Here is a 21044-nt window from a genome sequence, read left to right as displayed (position 1 = left end):
ACATGCCTTGCGGGGAAGAAAAGAACAAACAGCCTCTGAGCCCCCAGGATGGACCCAGTGGCCGCTTCACCGCGGAAGGCTCTCTCCTTCCAGGTGTGAAGTGCCCAGCACCTTGCAGATTGGAAGAGTTTGAGGAAAGGGGTTTCTCAGCCAAAGAGACCAAATCAAATGCACGCACGCACACACACACACACACACACACACACACACGCGCGCGCGCGCGCGCGCGCACACATATACTTTCATATACTTTGTTTCCAAGACATTGCACAGTATTTCTCCAACAAATTTATACGTGTTTCCAGAAAACTCCTGGACCAAAAATAAAATAAAATGATGAAATAAAATAAGTACTTAAGTAGAAGAATGTCTGGAGTCTGAAGACTTTTTTATGCCAACATGTTAACAGATCGTCTCATTTAATTGCTATTATTTCATATAGCAGCGGGAGCCGTCCCCTTGTCCGCAGAAGAAATATATAATCCAGCTGTGGTGGCTCCAGTAAAAAATACCACATCTGTGAGTGATTGGCAACACTGGCGAGACCGCGGCAGTCTAGGCAGTCTCCAGAGAGCTCTTTTTCGAACCCAGGATGCACACGAGCACACTTTGCTGAAAGTGTACATGAACTTGGCCCCAGCTGGTTGCTCCTTTGTATGGAACCGTGGTTGTCAGAGTCCACACCCATAAGAAACTCCCTTGGAATATCATTCCCCGGACCCAGTTGTAAGAAGCCAGCATACTCCTCTCCAGGGCAGCGGCCTCTGCCCGAGCCCTTCTCACCACTGAGCAGCGGAGAGGAGAGGAGCATTCCTGGTTTCTGGGAGGAGGCTCTACCACGTAACTGGCTGAGTGAGCGGCTCCGCAGAGGAAGGCAAGCCAGCATGTGGGTCACCCTTCGGTCCCTTCTTCAGGGCACACCTGAGCCCTGGGAGGTAATATTCCCGGAGTCTCCTCTCCCACCCAGCGCCCTCCAGCCTCTGTTTAGTCTGCTCTCAAAGCATAGCAAAAAGCATCTTATTTCTAGGCGATCTTCCACGTTCAAATCCCCAGTCCCCAGCGCGCCCCGGGCGTTTAGTCTACAGTATAAAAGCAAAAGCCTGCACACACTTAACCCCAGCCCGGGGCCTGCGGCTACTGTGCTGGCTGGCATGCGGCTGGCCTCGAGCCCTCGGGTCCCCGTGCACCCCAGACAATAGAGCAAGAGAAATGAAATGGAAGTGGACTTACTGCTATGGCTTGCAGCCTCTCCTTGTGCAATTCCGCCTCTGCCATCCTGGAGAAGGGCACACAGGCAGGGGAAGGAAGGAGAGAAAGAAAAAAAAGAAAGAAAAAACACACGCTGTAGTCACCCAAGGAGATAGAGGGGCACGCGGGGGGCTTAGTGGGACCCCGGGGAGAGCTGAGAGAGCCGGGGGGTGCGCAGGGGGCGGTGGGCAGAGCTGTGCGCACGGCTGGCTCTGGACTCAGCCCCTGTCCCCGCGCGCGCGCGCGGCCGCCTGGCTGCGCCCCAGCGCCACCGCCAACTGCAGCTCACGGTCGCCGCCACCGCCGGCCGCGCCAGCCGGGGACCTGGGCCGCGGGCAGCCGCCGGGAGGGCGCGCTCCTCCACGCCGCTTCCCCGCCCTGACGTCTGAGCGCCTCGCTCCGCCCCTGGGGTGTGGGGGACCCGCCGCCACCCGCCCGGGCAGGAGATGCCGCGCGCGAGCGGCCACCGGGGACGCGGGAGCTCCGAGGGCCCCAGCAGCGAGGGTGGCGTGCCCACACAGGGCGAGGTGTCACCTCTGCGCAGCCTGTGCCAGTGGCCGGGCCTTGGGCAGAGTGGGGGCCCCAGCAAGGGTCGCTTGCGACCACCCAGTGGCCTGGGAGCCTTCTAGGTCTCTGCAGGACGTTGGGCTCCCAGCCGGAAGGCTGCCAGGTTTACGTGCATTTGGATGGCAGGGACACCACGCATCAAATCAGCTGGCTGAAGGCAGAGTTTATCTCCAAAGAAGCAGTTCTTCTGGGTGAGACCAACTGTGGCTTTGACAGTTGGAAGCCCTGAGGGCCCTACTTGGGCAGTTTAGCTACTCTGAGTCTCAGTTCTTTGTATGAAAATGGTGGAGATCACAAAATGCCCTGCAGACGAATCTTTAGACATGAATGAGATACTAAATAAATACATGTATGTGTAAAAGGCAGGAGACATCTGTTTCTACAGCATCCCATGGCATTGTGTTGTTGGAAACCTTTGAGGGTCTCTACTTCTGTACATAGTCACAGAAAGACACAATAGGGGCTGGAGAGATGACTTAGCAGTTAAGGCTCTTGCCTACAAAGCCTAAGGACTAGGGTTCGATTCCCCAGTGCCCAAGTAACCCAAATGCACAAGGTGGTGCATGTGTCTGGAGTTCGGGCTAGAGGGCCTGGTGTGCCCATTCTCTCTCTTTTTTTCTCTCGCTCTCTGCCTCTCTCCCTTTCTCTCTACTAAATATTTTTTTAAAATTTAAAAAGACACAATAGGATCTGGGCACTTAAGTACTTTTCTAATTCTTTACCCAAACAGGACACCACATGGGTCACTTATGACAGTCCCTGGGCTGCATGTAAAAGTTGTTCAGATCTGGTCTCAACGGAAATAAGTGCTAAGAGCAAACAGAATGCTTCTCACATTCAGGATGGGTTGCTGAAATTCACAACGGAGTGTTCACAAGCCCACTTTCCTGCACTCAATGAAGTAAAAATACTAACAGAAAAACAAACATAAAACCAATGTGGCCTCTTTTACCTCATGATGATTCTAGAAACTAGGGACCTAAGAAAGCATTATAAAACACAGACACAGCAAATTTCCTCAAATCATATGTTCCCTGGGTAAATTCTTTCCATTCACCAAATCACTCTTCCAGTTCATGGAGATGTTGTTACCTGTCCCTTGACCAAAGTCTCCACGGGCTAGGGATGCAAACAGTCACCATGCTTCATTGAGGGACCCTTCCCCCTTCGTCCTCAGGACACAGGTAGGCCGACGGTGCTGTTTGTGACATACATGCATGCAAGATAGCACACGCCAATATAACCGGAACTGCTTTCTGGCTAAGACCCATCACTTTTCTGCAAATGCTCCAATTTCTCTTCATTTCCAGCTCGATCCTCCACAGGCCAAGTAATTTGAGGGTGGAGAAGCAGATTTTCACAAATGAAGCAGGAACTAGGGGGATGGCTCGGTGGGTACGCGTGTCTGCTGTGCAAGCATGAGGGCCGGAGAGGACCTGTGAAGTCCCGAGTTTGATACTCAGCAGTGCGTGCAGTCCCATTGGGGTTGGGGGCTAGAGACAGGAGAATTCTGGGCCTCACAATTCGGCCACTCTGGTAAGAAAAAAAATCAGCAGCTCCAGGTTCAGTCACAGACTCCATCTCAAGGAAACAATGCAAAACAGTGATAGCAGACACCCAATATTCGCCCCTGGCCTCTGCATGTGTGGGCGTAGGGCACGAACGTCTGCACATACGTACACACATCACACTACAAGGCACATCACACGTGTTACAAACGCATGCAAAAATTTATTAAGAAACAAAGCAGTGATTTCTTTGATGGAGGGATAAAACTAGGGAATACCAAGAGAAGGAAGCAGCACCAGAGAGAGGAGGGACTCAGCCAACAACTCGGGCATCCATGTGGAAGGCAAATCCAGAGCAGGGCCTCCACAGCCCATGTACTTGACCATTAAATACTGTGCTCATCTGTGCTCAGCTGATGATACAGATGCGCATCACCATACATGGACAAGAAATGGTCCTCTCCCCTTAGCTAGGCAGGTATCTAAGAAGAACAATGGAAGCTGGAGATGTAGCTCAGTGGAGGAGCACTTGTCTTGCATGCAGTGGCTTAACAATCCTAGGTTGGGTCCTCAGATAAAGAAGGAGAAGGAAGATGAGGAGGAGGAGAAAGAGGGGGAGGGGGAAGAAGAAGAGAAGGAGGGAGCACAAGATGAATATACTTGATGTTATCAAAAATGATTAAAATAGTTAATGTCTTTATAATTTTAGTGTTATGTATACTTAACTCCAATTAATTTAAAAAAATGAGATGGAAAGGGAAATGGGGAAGGGAAAGAGCCTGGACACTCTTTGGAAACAATCAGTTGTAAGGATTCGAACTTCAGAATAGAAGTATCAGGTTTGGTCCACAGTTCTCCATGTTTCTCTCTTTGGCAGTCGGAGCTGACATTGAAATGAGAAGAGCCAGGATGACAAAAGGGAGCAAATAGACAAGGAAGCCCAGCCAGGGAGTGTGGTGACATAGAAAACATGAAAAGTAGAAAGAAAACGGGGGCATTTGCACTAAGACCACAAGAGAGGACAGGGAATCTCCACAGGGCCTGTGTTTCTGGGAGGTCAGGGAAGCCGACTAAGAAGAAGCCATTGGTTTCAGCAGTCAGGAAGCCCCCCAGTGCACTGAGAAGCAGAGCAGGAGCCAGGAAGCGTGTGAGAGAGAAGAGAAGTGGGGAAGGAGTATCTGGGAGACCGAAGCATCACTTTCTGATCTCAGGAAGGACAGATAAGCACAGGGAATGGGAAGGTAGTACATGGGAAGTAACATCCGGCTCCAGGGATTTTTAGGGTCAAGCAAGACTTAACTATTTTGGGGAGGGGGTGGTTAAAAAGCCACTCAGACATAAGGAAAGAGATGTCAGTGGCAGTCCAAGGGGAAGGGCAGTATCAGGAATGGTCTCAAATTAGCCCAAAGTGCATTAAGATTAGATAGCATGCCTTATCAGCCTTGGAGAGCAGGAAGAACGCTACTGGGAGCAAGGGTGGGATTCTGAGCTATAGTCTCCATAGACAAGCTCAGGCATCATGTGGCCTGGTTTTTCCACCTGGAGGAAGGGTGAGCGATTGAGACTGATGGGAGGCAGGGGCAAAGGGACGTCAGTAGATCAGGATGAGTTGTAAAGGTTCCCTGGGGAAAAAAAACAAAAAACAAAAAACAGAGAACTAGAACTTGTTCCCAAACAGATGTCTATATTAGAATCTACTGAACACACGCACAGAATTAAACTTCTGTGGGATGGAATGGAAGTTAAGAGTGAGCACAGAATCATTGCATGAATGGAATGGGTATTTTTGCATGCATGTTTGTGTGTGGTGTGTACATGCATGTTTGGAGCATGTGTGCACATGTGTACAGGATCCAGGGGTAGATGTCAAGAATATTCCTCAATTGTTTTCCATCATATTCTTTGAGACAGGGTCTCTTGTTGAACCCAAAGCTCACAGATTGAGCTAACCTGGCCAGCCAGTAAGCCTATCCATGCCTCCGCAGTACTGGGACTGCAGGTGTGTGTATTCAGGTAGGTACTGGAGAACTGAAGTCCCATACTTGCATGGCACTTGTGTTACTCACTGGGCAATCTCCCCAGGCCCCCGTGGTGGTTTTCCAAAGCTTGAAACCCACAGTAAGCAATAGTAGTCTTTACTCAGTACTGAGGAATGTCAAAGCAGGTATGAGAAGAGTCAAAAAGAGGACATCCAGAATGCCAGACACTGAGTTTTGGCAGACATAAATCTTTTTTCAGCTGCCTAACTGGTAAACCCCTTCTCATCTTTGAGGACTTCTCACATTTAAGCCATAGTGAAAGATAGAGCTACATCCCATTTCAGAAGTTGGGAAATGCCAGACACCTGCTTTTCCAGATCTTCCAGAAGCTACAACATGGCCTGCAATCTGGGCTCAGCCAGACACATGCATCCGCCACTAAGTCTGAAGACATTCACTGCACTTCTGAGAATTCTCTCAGGCTGCTAGCTCACCTTTAGTTTTGACATTGTCCAAGCCTTCTCCTACAGACCTCTGTGGTAGTTTGAATGGATGCCCCAATATATGCAGGGTTTTATTAAAGCCAATAGTTTAGATCTGCAGTCACTTGGCTGGAGGAAACATCACTGGGCAGATCCTAGGGTCCACCCCTAAGGTGTGGTGTTGAGTGTGCCTAGCTGGAGTCCCTGAAATGTGCTGTGCTGTGTGGCTTTGGACTTGTGTTTTTCTCTCTTTCTGCTTGGACTTGGAAAGGCAGGCCAGCTTCTTCTGCCATTGTGGAACTTCCCCTGGATCTGTAAGCTTCAAATAAATCCTTCCTTCCATAATTGTGTCTGGTCTGGGGCTGTCTGCCACAACCTCCCACCTATTCAGTGAGCTATGAGGTACAATGACAGTTGATTCCTTTCTGTGTCTATCAACTGGAGTCCATTTCTGAAGCCTGGGACCAAGGACCCTAAGTGAAACAGGAAGATATATGAAAATGAATGGTTGAAAAAAAAAAGAAAATGAATGGTTGAGGGCTGCTCAAGAAACACAGGAAGAATATTTTCTCTTCTGACACTTCTCCCTGCAACTGTCTAAATTTCAGAGTTTTATTTTGTGTGTTTACTTGGTTTCCATGCATGTGGGTGCACATGTGTGTGCATATCCACGTGCATGTGTATGTATATGCACATGAAGGCCAGTGGTAGATACTGAGTGTCTTCCTCGAGGATTCTCCCCCTTAGTCTGTAAGACAGAGATCTGTCCTTGAACCTGGAGCTTACTGATTTGGCTAGACTATCTGCTCAGCAAGCCCCAGAGAGTCGCTTGTCTCCATATCCCTAACACTGGGATTACAAGAGCCCACTGCTATGTCTGGCTTTTATGTGGATGCTGGGATCATATGAGCTCAATTTCTTGTGCTTGCACAGCAAACACTTGCCAGATAGAGCCATTTCCCAAGCCCCTAGAATTTTAAAATCATTGAGCCCACTGCAAAAAGACACTTAAAAAGTAAATTACTAGGCTGGAGAGATGGCTTAGTGGTTAAGCACTTGCCCGTGAAGCCTAAGGACCCCTGTTTGAGCCTCAATTCCCCAGGACCCACGTTAGCAAGATGCACAAGGGGGCACACACATCTGGAGTTCGTTTGCAGTGGCTGGAGGCCCTGGCGCGCCCATTCTCTCTCTCTCTCTGCCCTTTCTCTCTTCTCTGTCTGTCACTCTCAAATAAATAAATAAAAATAAAACAAAAAAGAAAGTAAATTACATCATTTTTGTGTGTGTATGTGTGTGTGTGAGAGAGAGTGTGGTGGTATGTTTGTGTAACCTGGTGCATGGGGGAGGGTATATGGTATGTGGTGTGATGCCCCATACGCTACCCTGCAGTAGTGGGGGGCATTCACATATAGTGGCCAGAGTGGAATATGAGGTGTCCTGCTCTACCACCCTTGGGCCTGGTCTTGTTTTTACTTTTATTTTTTAAATTTAACTTATTTATTTATTTGACAGGAAGACAAAGTAAAAGGCAAAATAAGAGTATGGACAGGCCAGGGCTTTCTGCCACTGCAAACAAACTCTAGATTTCTGTGTTACTTTGTGTGTCTGGATTTATGTGGGTACTCAGGAATCAAACCCAGGCCACCAGGCTTTGAAGCAAGTGCCTTTGATTGCTGAACCACCTCTCCAGCCCTGGTCTTGTTTTCAGCCAGAGCCTCTTCCCTGATTCCAGAGTGTCTTCTCCTGTGTGGTACTGAGGATACAAGTGTGCATGGCTGTGCCCAGCTGTTTATGTGAAATCTGGAGACACAAACTCTTGTCTCAGGCCTTCATGTTTACCCACGAAGAACACTTAAACACTGGGTCATCTCTCCAGCTCACCATTTATTTAATAAACTTATTTTGCAACTATTCTGTACCAGATATTAGGCAATGGCTACATTGCCTCAAAGTCCACTGCCACAGTTATATTGGTGACCATTTGCCCTCCAAACATAAGAAATTTAGATTGAAGTCAGGTGTGGTGGTGCATGCCTTTAAACCCAGCACTCAGGAGGCAGAAGTAGGAGGATTGCCATGAGTTTGAGGCTACCCTGAGACTACATAGTAAATTCCAGGTCAGCCTGAGCTAGAGTGAGACCCTATCTTGAAAAACCAAAAATAAATAAATATATATATTTAGATTGATACATTACACATTGATCTGTGTCACAAGCCACTAATTCTTCCTGAGGCATTAAACTGTGTTTTAAAATACCTTCCAGATGGTTGGATGTGTTTTTCTGGTAGCTGCTACATTGTGAAGCATTTTGGGAGTGAAAACAGAATGCTAAATATGTGAAATAAATGTTTAGCTAATAAGCATTTCAGAAATGTATCTTAGGACATGAGTCCTTTGGGAACCACAAATGAGCACAGACTATGCCCTTGTAGGGGGAAACAGAAACTCTGTAAACCAAGAGGGAAATGACTTTTGAAAGCCCACCTTCAGGTTAAAGCTAAAGTCATATTGAAGAGCATTTAAGATGGCAAACTTTCTTAGCAACCTGAAGCCTGCCTTCTATAAAAGCGACTTGAAAGGAATACCAATGTGGTGATCCCAATGTAAAATGGCCCCTAAAGCCTCATGTGCTTGTAATTAAGCCTCATACTTAACCCCTAATTGGTGGAGCCTTTGGGAGCTGGAGCCTTACAGGAGGAGAATTGTCACAAGGTGGGGGGCAAACCTGGAGGTCAGTTTATTAGTCCAGCCCCACTGGGTGTTAGTAGCAAACTCACTCTCTACATCCTCCCTGCTGGTGTGTGTAGAGATGTGACATTCAGCTTCCTCTCCTTCCTGGCTTTTCTGGCCATGATGGAATGTCCCCTTGAAATCATAAGCTGGAAATAAACCCCATCTTTCCATCCACTGCTTCTGGTCAGGTGTTTGTTCCCAAAAATGTAAAGGTAAGGGCTATGGCCAACATCCCCCAAAACATTTGTCTTGGTTCTTTTTTTGCATGGCATCATTTAAGACTACATGGTCATTTCAAATATATGGCATGTGGAATCCAGGGGGAGAGAAAAGACATTCAAGCACAGGAAAACCGTTGGAGATGGGGAAAGGAAAAGAAAGGAAACAGAAAGGGTATCGGGTATATGTGATGAAAGCACATTGTATCCATGCATGGAAATGTCACCATGAAACCTTTGGCTTTGTACAGTTAATATACATTAACTTAAAAGTATGTGATTGCTACATAGAAAAGGAAACAATGCTCGTGGCTCCTTTGCTTATCCTTTCTCTGGAAAACTTGATAGGCCTGCAAGGACATGCTGGTTTTCTGTGAGATTCAAATGATAGATCCATATAGGAAGGCCCCCACAAAGCAGAAAGACAGAGAACGAGGTTAGCAACGCCACTACCAGAGTATTGAACTAGGCTGGCGTTGCTCATGCAACAACTCAGACACCTGGTTTTCTCAGCAGATTCAGTAAGACTTGAAATGTGTTTTGGGGACTGGAGAGATGGCTTAGCGGTTAAGGCACATGTCTACAAAGCTTAAGGATCCAGGTTCAATTCTCCAGGATCCCACAGAAGCCAGATGCACAAGGTGACACATGTGTCTGGAGTTCGTTTGCAGTGGCTAGAAGCCCCGGCACACCCATTCTCTCTCTATCTCGTAAATAAATAAAAATAAATCTTTTAAAATAGAAATGTGTTTTGGTACTCAGTAGGATGACTTCCTTTTGTCTAGGTCAACTTTGGCAGGGTCACTTGATTGACGCGACTCCCTGGAGAGAGCTGGGTAGTAGAGGGATAGCATTCAAGAATCAGTGTTGAATGCTTATATAACATCCCCCCCAGCCCCCATACCTTACCACCATGCCTTGGGCAAGTCCCATCATAGACCAGAAGTGCAGTTTTCTTGGTCACAAAAAGGAAGTAAAATCATGTGGCATCCAGTTTCAGTATGTTGTTATATGAGATGAATTAGGGGATAACATTGTATTATTCAAATGTTGGTTCAGAAAAGTCTTATTAATGATAAAAAGTTTAGGAAACTAGAATTAGGAAATGGGAGGTGGGTGTGACACAGAATAGACATGAGGGCTAAAAACAAGCTGGCACCTCAGGCCCCTCCAGGGACTATTATGAGATAAGGACAGGATTATCAAGGGCTTGGTTGGGCCACAGTGGAAGCTGCAGAACTGGTTGATCCTAATGATTTGGCCTAATCAAGGCACCATGGACCAGATTAAGTGAATGGCTTGTTTTCTTCCCAGCCACTTAAAAAAAAAATATTTTATTTATTTATTTGAGAGAGCTAAAGAGGCAGAGAGAGAAAAGAAAGAGAGAGAAGAGACAGAGAGACAGAGAATGGGCACACCAGGGGCTCCAGCCACTGCAAATGAACTCCAGATGCATGCACTCCCTTGTGCATCTGGCTTACGTGGGTCCTGGAGAATCAAACTGGCATCCTTTGGCTTTGCAGGCAAACGCCTTAACCGCTACGCCATCTCTCCAGCCCATAGCCACTATTTTAATGCAACTTTTGTAATATAAGGAAAAAAGGGATGAGCTATTAATCTTAAAATGTCTAACATTAGTAGGCATTTCTCTTTTTGTGTCCCTTAAAAAGAAGGATTCTGCTCTGTCATTTACTTCCTAGAAATATATTTACTAGACTCTCCTTTTAATGCTTCCTAGGTAACAATAGTCATTTTTTTTTTGCCCTGGTTTAATTTAATGCCTATAAATAAGAAAGAGTTGGGTGATAGTTCTTAAGAGGAGATAAACTAGATCTTAGAAAATGGAAAGAAATGCTTAATTTTTGAATGCTTAGGAAAAGAGCTACGTGTCTACATATTAAAAGTGATATGCTATGGAATTGATCCTAGGCTTGCATGTGAATGAGCTACAAGCCAGAACGTTCTTTGGGAAAGTCAGTGCTACCCCAGCCTGGTGATCTGATGCCAGTAGACACAGTTGGGTCATTGGCTTCACAGAGAGCTTAGGGGCCAGTCTCGCTTGCCCTAGGACAATGACCACGATGTGCCCTGTCAGCGTGGAATCCCTTTTTGTAGTGTATCCATCAACACTTTCATTGTTCGCCGTGATTCGATAATGCCATCTACATTTTGCAAGCCAGCACTGCTGATGAGAGTGAGATTTGCTGCCGGGTTGGCAGCGGGGAAAACGATGGCCTGCCACTGAAATCCCGTCTGCCCTGATGGCTGGGGAATGAACAGTGAGACTGGGCAAGTCTAGCTTCTGCTCCCACCACCAGTGGAGGCCGTGCCCTCCTGATGCCCTCTGAAATCCAGAATTATTAACTTCATAGGCCCAGCCCTTACCTACTCCCCATATCCAAACAAAACAGAGGACATTTAACTCAATGGCGCTAGCCAGTCTCAGAGTCTCCCCTTACTCATAGGTAACCCTCTCTGGTGGAGCCTCCTGGACAAGTCACCTCCCTCCAAAGCAGCTCACAGTAAAGTAGAAAGAACAGGAGACAAAGGTTCAAATCTAGGTTCTAACTCTTTACCTCTTCTTGTGTGACCTCATATGTGTCCCCTTCACTGTTCTAGGCTGAGCTTTCCTACCTGTAACTCAGGGATAGGTTTTCTATTAGTAAACAGGGGACAAGGACAGCTAACTCTCTACCCACGATGCCTGCTATTATTCAAGGAGCTTACAAATAAAAAAGTGCTTTGAGAACTGCAAGCACTCTCACTGTGGACAGCTTCACAGGTAGGGGGTTGGGGACACGGTGACTTACATAAAACAAGAAGTGTTTCCAGGCTATGTAGAGGTGTCTAATGAACCGAACCAGTAAATGGACACGACCGAGCCCATGCATGGCTGTCTGTCTTTGAGTCCTAGATGTTCCCAAATGCTCAAATGATTCCTACTTCACAGGCTCGGAAGACAACCTCCCATCCTGATCTACATGTGGAATTAGCTTAGGCCAATGCAGAAAGGGCTGCAGCGGTCTGAGGATGAGATGGGAGAAAGAGGAAGGCAGCAGAAAAGGAAACAAAATCTTGGATCTGTTTTGGGGCCAGTTGCATGTGTGCCAAGCCTATATTTGAATGCTATTTGGCCCGTGCTTGCTTCCACATGTTCTTCTTTCTGCCTTCATTCAGGGCTAAATTTACCCCACTCCAGGAAGGCAGACTTGAGGAGGTGGGGTGGGAAAGGAGTAGACGCAAGGGCAGCTGCCTGACACGGAGCCAGGAGCACCATGGAGCGCCCTGGAGAAGAAGGCAGTACACAAAGAGCCAGTCCCAAGGCATGGTGTGTGGATCGTGTCACTGGAAGACAATCTCAATGGGGTTTCTGCACCCCTCTGACCACACTTCGGATCTTGTGCTTCAGAGCAAGCAGTTCCCTAACTCTCACGGGCTCCCAAGTCTGACCTGACCCCTCCAGGAAATGGAAACTCTGCTCCAGGCCTCTCCTGGGACAGCAGTTATTTGTCCCCAGAGGCTGCTGATGTCAAGTTGAGTTTGCTCTCTATTGGGGTGTCACTGCAGTTGTTTCCCTGCTGGAGTGGCTCCCTAGGGTGGGGTGCAGGAGAGGAGGTTGCTGTCGTCCACCATCTGGGCAGGATTAAGTGCTGGCACCCATCACTGGATAGAAGATGGCTAATGTGTCTGTGTGTCGGTGGGGGGAGAGGCCCAGGAGCCTCCTGTGGATGTTGTGTTCTCCGTCTTCCTGCTCCACTGGGGGCTTTTTCCTCTAATTCCTTATCCCTCGCTCACCCCAACACCAGCTCTTGTTATGTCGTTCATCTGCAATGTGACAACTGAAACTGAGGTAGCTTCTCCTGTGACCAGAGAGCTGTCTCACGTAACTGAAGCCCTCCCCATAGAAAAGGAAATGGATTTCTTTCTGGGACTCTGTCCTCAGATTCTGAGGAACATCCTTCTCTTTGTTAGACAGGGGGAGGGAAGGTTCCCAGAGCTCTTGGCTCTCCTTTGTTTTAGGCTCAGCTAAGCCACCAAAGAAAGTTGCCAGAGCTTTCCCCCATATTTGGCCTCCACTACTCTCTCCTCCTCCCTAGAGAACTTGACACCTTCTTCATCTGTTTGTCCCACTCCAAATTTGGTGCTCTCTCGTACCATGAGCTATGCCTGGAATGCAGCCTCCCCCTCCCTCCTCTGACCTCCCAAGTCTCCTCTTGTTAACTTCACAGAGTTCCAGAAATCCCACCCACTCAGGGTATGCTCCTCAGACCCTAGGGGAAGGAGAAGTGGTAATCCCTTCTAATTCCTCACATAACGTGCGACTGGCAAATTGATGGCTCCACTGGTCACTCTTTCAGGTAACTTTAGACATCATAAAGTCCCAGCTTTGCAGGAGATCTTGTTCGACTGAAGCCACCATGATGGTTGTTTGCATGGCAAGAAGCTACTTAAAGTGGGAGGAGACGTGGATTAGACAAATCTGACCAGAGAGCCCAGATTAACTTTTTTTTTTTTTTTTTTTGAGAAGATAGATCTTTTAATCTGGTTTAAACATTATCCATGGGGTGCTGATCAAAACATACATGCTAGCCCATGAATACATATGCTGTTTTACATATCAACTGAAAAACAGACCCTTCGTCAGTGCCTCAATCCCCACACCTTCCCATCCTTGTGCACCCCTAGGGAAGCACGTTCTGATGTCAAAACCCCTTGACCAGTTTTGTCTCCAGTTCTACTTCTTAATAACCTTGAGGAATCTACTTGACTGGTATGCGCTTCAGCTCTTTTCTGTTGAAATAGGATTGATAATAATTATCCATTTCATGAGAGTTTTGTGATGATCAAATGAGGCAAGTGATCCAAACCTCCTGGCATATTACAGGCCTTCAACACATCCTGTTGTGACTATGCACAAGGTCCATTTATTGGTTGATACTGTACTGCTTTGGCAGTGCTTCCAGGGAGGGGTGCCCGTGCTGGCGTGGGAGCTGCGGAGTGGCATGTTTGGTCTAACACTAAGTGTGTCTAGCTGTACCCAGAGCGGCCTTTCGGCCCTGACCAGCATTGGCTCATGAATGCCCTTGACTTTTGCCAACCTGCTCATTTTCTTTCACATTCAGAGTTTATAATCCTAAGACTTCTGATGTTGTGCAAACCATTCTGTAATATTTTGGTTATGCCAAATTCTGCTTTCATCACAAGAGACAAGACAAAATTTCAAAGTGTTCTTCTTTTTAGGACTTTAATTTTTATTGATTTATTTGAGAGAGTGAGAGAGAGAGAGAGAGAGAGAGAGAGAGAGAGAGAGAGAGAGAATGGGCATGCTAGGGCCTCCAGCCACTGCAAACAAACTCCAGACTCATATGCCACCTTGTGCATCTGGCTTATGTGGGGCCTGGAAAATTGAACCGAGGTCCTTTGGCTTTGCAGGCAAATGCATTAACTGCTAAGCCATATCTCCAGCCTCAAAGTGTTCTTTATATGCCCTCCCCATCACAACTGCCACCACACCATCCAATGACAGTGATTTTTAAGTTTTACAGCAGGGCAGGGAGGTCCCAGAGTCCTTCTGAGGGTGCTAATAATGATGGACATTTCCCCAAAACAAATGCTTATGCAGGCAGCATTTTGTATGTACGTTCTGGAGCTTCCAGAAGTCTTCCAAGCACACTCACAGAAGACCCAAGGATATCTGGTCTATAAAAGAAGAGAAAGAAGTTTCTGCCCCAGAAGTTAGCATATAAGAGGACCTTAGAAAAACAACAGACAGTGGAGTTATATCAGGAGCCAGAAAGTTCACTTCGGCCAGAGCACCAGAACTCTGGGAAACTCCGGCACTGGACTACAGCCCCAGATCTGGCCATCCACATCTGAGCTGGGCTGCCATCTCATTCTCTGCCCCGCAAGACCTGCCCTTCCTTCAATCTTAGTATCAGCTGCTGGCTGAGGGAAGTCACAAGTGCCAGGGAATTCGCTCCCGGGACCAGTCCACTTCCATGACTTCCTCCCAGCCAAGGTGTCCTCTCACTGAACACCTAGTCAGCCTTCAGTCCTTCCCCAGTGGCCTTTTCCCTGTCCTCAGCTATATACACAGCAGGTACGTCTTACCTCCCAGGATTAGGTTGGAACTGTTTTCTCTTCTATGTGGAAACAGGCAAAAGAAACAAAAGAGAAAAGCAGGACCACATATTTCAAACTCATGTAACTGAGAACACAGGACAGCACAGGCAATCATGAAATATTTGTCCACGTCTCCCTCAAACTGGGTTTAGGTTCTGCCTCATTAGGTACCTTGATGAATAGCCTCCAACACTCAAAATCCACTTTCCAAAGTCCTGTCCAACCTCCTCCTCCAACTGCTATTGAGTGAAGTCATTTGACTTCCAGTTAGGAACTTCCAGCCAGAATCTGAGCTTGATCTAAAACCAATGGCCATCCGCTTCCAAGGCAAGCAGTTTGGTTCAAGCCAAGACAAGTGTAGCCGGCACTTCTCCAGGAGGGAGCCTTGATCTTTCAAGGTGGTGACCTAATGAGGCAAGATGCAAATGCGCATCTGGCTTCAAACGCCAGCCTCAGAGACTCTGGTGCAGCCTCAAGATTTTATACTTGTCCTCTGAGCAAATAAAACCCTAAATTTGATAATTTCTTTATTAAAAAAAATTAAACATTGTAAAAGCCCGAACCCACAGAGAAAACAGTTTTCTTTGGGAAGAATATAATCACTGGTAAGGGGGAAAAATGGGCAAAGACACACATTTGCCCTTTTACTTTAACAGTAATCAAACCAGCATTTTTTTTTTTTGAGTAAGACACAGACAAATCAATTCCAGCGAAAACAGGAAAGTTTACATATACTTTTTTCTAAATTAAGTAAAAGTTTGACCCGAAGATTGGAGATATTGGTTTGTACTTAACTATAAATGTTTTCAAATTTAATAAACACATGATACCTGCTCTGTCTTGGAATCCATTTTGAGTGCTCCACAAATACTAACGTAATTTTCACAGCAGTCCTATGACGGCACCGCTATTCATTGTGTGTGTACACGAACGTGTATATGTATATTGCTTGCCCATATGTATGTGGGATCATGTGTCTGTGTGGGTGTGCTTGCCCCTGTGTGAACATGCACGTGGAGGCCAGGAGATTGACATCTTCCTCAATCACTCTCCATCTCATTATTTTGAGACAATGTCTCTCAGTGAACCTAGAGCTCACCAACTGAGCTAGCCAGCAATCTCCAAGGATCCTCTGTCTCTGCCAGCCCCACCACTGGGATTGTAGGTGCATGCCCCCATGACTGGATTCCCTGTGTGTGCTGGGGATGCAAATGAAGGCCCCCACACTTGCGCAGCAAGCACTCTACCCACCCAGCCATCTCAACACTACCCTTATCCCCATTTTAGAGAAGAGAAAACAGAGATTCCGTTTCAAGGACATGCTTTTGTGAAAGCAAATGTTAGTAACATTTAGCTACGTTAAGAGAGTAGAGCAGTGAAGGGGAAAGTGAGGGGGAGGGAAGCATCATGGTTTATTGTCTATAAGTATAGACGTTTTCAATACTAAAAAAAAAAAAAAAAAAAAAAAAAACTTCTTAAAACCAAAAAGTATGCATTTGGCAGAGGCAAATGTGATTCCTTTCCCTTTGAAGTACTTGGTGTATCATCATTTCTAAGGAATAAGATCTTCCCTCATTTCTCTCCCGCCTTTTCCTTCCCTTTCTCTCCTTCTCTCCTCCCTCCTTCCATCCTGACAGGGGCCTGGGTCTACACTACAAATGAGAGTGCGTCCCTTGTGCCAGAAAGTAGCAGCCTTTTTGCACTTACAGAGCAAGGATGAGAAGAAGTCATTAAGAGCAGAAGGGGCTCATTATACTCTCAGACACGTTCCAAGGAAAGCGCCCGCAGTAAGGGGAGAGGCTGGCATGAGCACTGGATCATGAGCACTGGATCATGAGCACTGGATCATGAGCACTGGACAGGAGGACTCGAGTGGAAGGGGCCACGGAGTCACGTGAACATGGAAGGCCAAGGGTCCGTGAGCAGCCAGCCTGCAGGATGTGACTATGTTCAGCACACCGTGAGAGCAGCAGGGAGACGAGTGGGCACAGGCAGACAGAGGACGTGGAGAGATATGGGACCCGAGGCCAGAGAGCGCCTTGACCCAGGGCTCGGGAAGGTTCATGCTGGTTAGGCAAGCTGTAAAGTAATGCACATCCATTTGGAAAGGTTACCTGGCTGTCAGAGATGAGGACTGGAAACAGGTATAAGCAGGGAGACCCAAAGGAGGGTCCTGAAAGACTCTTGTGAGAGACCTATGGACCTGTGTGGCCCTGGGCGGTATAACAGTCCTACAGGCAGCCCGTGTCCTAGCCCATGTCATTTGTGGCAAAGGAAACTCTCTGGGAGTGAGTGGTGTTAGGGTCTCCAAGGGCTGGCGGACATCAACAGAACAAATACCCTTACAGCTGCTGGAAACCTCACTTTGGGTTGGAGGAGGGTGTGGAAAGGCACAAGAATCACAAGTTCCCTGAGGAAGATGTAAGAGATATGGGAGAGAAACAAGGACCCTGGAGTTCACCCACAGCTGTGATGCTTAACAAAATAAAATGTAAGCAGTGATGGGCTACTGGTTAGGGATCGGTGCTCCCACAAAGTACAGTGTAAACTCTGGGGAAATAAATCATTTCTCTCACATCGGTTCCTTCAATCAGAAAATGAAAGCAATGTGCTGAACCTATATCAGCATTTTCAGGGCAACAGCAGAAAACCCAAGTAATGTCGGTGCCTGTCAATCACTTGCACTTGCATGAAAGGCAGTTAGTGACACTCATTCAAAAGGAGCCATAGGCAGTGCTCAGAGCGCTGACACCAGGGAGCTCTGGGGTCCAATACCAGCTCCATGTTTACTAGGTGGGTAGCTAACCTCTCTGTGCCTTAAAGCCATCCTTGGTAACTGAGACAGTCATAATGTCCATCTCATGGGCCGATGAGAGAGGGGCTGTCAGCTTTTATTATTCTAGAGATGAGGAGCAAACTAAATTAATTATACATGGATTCCAAAAGGAAAAAAATGAGGTTGATGCTAGCTTTCAGGAATCTAAAACAATAAAGCTAAAGTATAGAGTTAGTACATAGAAAGTCAGTCGGTTATTTAAATGAGGATCCAGCTTCACCTTAAAGCCAGTTTTCTGATACCGTGTACTCCACACTGACCACCCAGGAATAGGTGAGGGCTCCTGCTTACAGCCTGAGCCTTAAGGAGGAATGCTGTGGGAGAATCACAAGGAGCCTGCACGGAGACGCACAGCCGGCCTCTAAGACTCAGAATCCCATGCTCACCCTCAGCTCTCCCTTGCCCAGGTTGGCTGTAGGCCTCTGAGTTGCTACACCTGGACCAAATCAAGAGCCAGGGACTTTGGCATCCAACAATATTTGGAAAAAACTGAAGTCATTTATGCCAAAGAAGGGGAAAATACCATTCTCACTTGGTATGGTCATTGGCTTGGCAGTTTGACACACAAATGGTTCTTTTATGAGAAAAACAGTGACCCTGAGCCCCACAATCTGAGAGCTAAGTGCCAAGTGTGTATAGCCTTTCCTTAAATGCATTTTGAAAGCACTCTACAAGGCTGGTAATGATCATGCACTTGAAAAGTCTGATCCAAGAAGTCGGAGAGAGCCTTCCAGCATCCTTCCGAAGTCTAGTTGGAACCCAGCAGCTTCCAGGCAGAGTGAGGCAGTCGGCATGTGGCAGGCCTGGGGATCATCAGGAGCCACATGGCCTCCATCACAAACAGGAGCTGTGTTGACACCGAACTCCTGACAAAGTTGGGGTTGCATCTCTTGGGTGGGGGGATTCACACATACCAGAGCCCCTTAATGCCACTCACAGTGGGGGCTGCATGAAGTGGCAGAAGCACTTGTAAGCCTATTTAGACTACAGAAAATCAACCCATCCCAGTCAGATATGTTAACAGAGCATCTGCAATTTTCCAGGATTCTCCACATGATTTTTACATACATGTCAGTTTGAGAAACCTTGATCAAGAGCCTACTGGGTTTTCCTTGTAACTGCACACCAGACCATAACTGTGGATGTTTTAAAGTTTACCCATGTCCAAGACCCACTCCGCACTACACCAGGTTATGTTTTTAAATTTTCCAAGTGCTTTTATTATGCAGTTAGGATTAATGTCCACTGATGTCATCAATGATGATGGTTTACAGGTAACATACTGAGCAGAGCACCTACATGCACCAAACTCTTATCACCATAGTAACTCACTGCAGCCCCATGAGGAGGAGTAATTATGTTCTCCACTTCATAGATGAAGAATTAAGAAACTGTTTATGGTTATATTGTCCCAAGACAGAGCTAGAATTCACACATGTAAGCTCTCCCTAAGTTCTTGAGCCTGCAGAATTTTTTGGGGTGAAGGTTCAGTATCCAAAGGTTATACTTAGCCACCAGGAGAACCCTACTCATACTGAAGTGTAAGACAGGGACTCATGCTTCAGCTCCCAACAAAGGGGCTTCTTTAATTTGCATCTTTGAAAATTGCTAAGGATCAGGGCTCTCTGCATACTATCATGAGTTTTTCAAACTGACTCTGGCTATCCCACACAGGACTGAGGAGAAGCACAGCAATTTGTGACCTGCATGATGCAGGCATGATCCTGAAGCAGCCACTTGCCCTTCTCGCTCGGAACTCGTCAGAGCACTTAGCCACACATGGGAAACTTCTGGTCCAGAATTCACTTTGTGGTTTTTCAAGGTCTCTGGCTCAGGACTTTCTTATTTCTACTTATGCATCTTTCTATCCATCCACTCGACTACCCATGCATGTGTTAATCTACCCATTCATCTATCCACTTACTCACACATCTTATCCCATTCCACTTCATCCACCTATCCGACCATCTACTCTTCGACACATCTTACTTTCCCTCCCATTCATCCACCCACCCACTCACCCAGCCATTCATGACTGAACATGTCTGCACTGGCATTGCAGGTGTAAGGCTGAGTGAGAGATAACCCTCAAGGAGCAACATTGACAGACGTTTAAGGTACAATGCATGTAATGGGGTGACAGGGAGGATCCCAAGATGCAATAGGGGTGTGGATGAGGAAGCCAACTCTTGACATCTGGAGGAGCTCCGGGGGAAGAGTGTAGGAAGGCTTCTCCAGGGAGATGGAGTAGGAAGGGAATCTCAAAGGCCGCACGGGCCCTCAGCAGGAAGCGGCATGGTGCATATGCAGAGGGATCAGGCTGTGAGCAAAGGCCAGGGCACGAATGAGTGTGCATTTGGGGCAACGAAAGTCAAGTTGCCTGGAAAGCAAAGTACAAAGTGAAAGTGTGGGAAACAGCACCACAGCCATGATGCGAGCTCCAGCCCCAGGGTCCCATCCACCGGATGTTCTGCTGCAGGCAATTGGGGGCCACTGAAGACTTATTTCAGAAGTGGCCTGTTTGATGAAGGATGAATTGCTGAGTGAAGACTGTGGGCAAGGACTCTATGATAATTGCATTGTCCAAAGAGTAAGACTGAGGCTGGGCATGGTGGCACATGCCCTTAATCTCAGCACTCAGGAGGCAGAGGTAGGAGGATTGTTGTGAGTTCAAGGCCACCCTGAGACTACCTAGTGAATTCCAGGTCAGCCTGAGCTAGAGTGAGATCCTACCTCAAAAAACCAAAAAAAAAAAAAAAAAAGTAAGACTGTTTGGTTTTTGAGACAGGGTCTTTCTTATTATGAAGTCCAAACTGGCCTTGAATTTGATCCTCCTGCCTATATTTCCTATGAGCTGGAACCACAGTGGTGTGTCACTATGCCCAGCCTGACAATAGTATCTTAGAAAATAATAATTCTGACAATTGTACTGAGCTGAATAGTGTTTCTCCAATAGATAATTCAAGCTCCCAGTGTCTAAGACTTGTGAATGGGACTAAATTTGGAAATAAGACCTGCAGATCTAATAATATTAAGGATTTTGAAATGAGAGCGTTCTGAACTTACAGTGATTCCTAAGTCCAATGATGATTGCCTTTTATTTCATTTATTTCCACCTGTGTGTATGTGTTTATGGGCACACCAGGGCCTCTTACCACTGCAAATGAACGCCAGACACTTGGACCACTTTTTGCAGCTCGCCTACATTGGGTGCTAAGGAATTAGACATGGGCTGGCAGTCTTTGAAAGCAAATGACCCCATGACTAAGCCATCTTCCCAGACCAATTATTGTCTTTATAAGAGAGAAGAGTGAGTGGATTGGGACACACAGCCCAGAGGGAAGAACAT

At 46.9% G+C, this 21044-nt stretch overlaps 1 protein-coding gene across 6 annotated transcripts in view; it reads right to left on the bottom strand.

Annotated features, from left to right (window-relative positions):
* Palm2akap2 (PALM2 and AKAP2 fusion) overlaps positions 1-21044 on the bottom strand; it is a 544596-nt gene that overhangs the window by 386947 nt on the left and 136605 nt on the right. For 4 of the 6 annotated variants that reach the window (XM_045153746.1, XM_045153747.1, XM_045153749.1 and 1 more), the window contains exon 1: positions 1231-1404. The exons of 1 other annotated variant lie outside the window; for it this stretch is intronic. In XM_045153746.1, coding sequence (XP_045009681.1) covers positions 1231-1275 — 45 coding nt within the window. In that variant the 5' untranslated portion in view covers positions 1276-1404. Of the gene's footprint in view, positions 1-1230; positions 1405-21044 lie in introns of those variants that run through there. One more of the 6 variants, XM_045153745.1, reaches the window with a different exon arrangement.

This window comes from Jaculus jaculus, chromosome 1 (genome assembly GCF_020740685.1).
Source record: "Jaculus jaculus isolate mJacJac1 chromosome 1, mJacJac1.mat.Y.cur, whole genome shotgun sequence".
Classification (NCBI taxonomy): domain Eukaryota; kingdom Metazoa; phylum Chordata; class Mammalia; order Rodentia; family Dipodidae; genus Jaculus; species Jaculus jaculus.
This window is presented reverse-complemented; position numbering and strand designations above follow the sequence as displayed.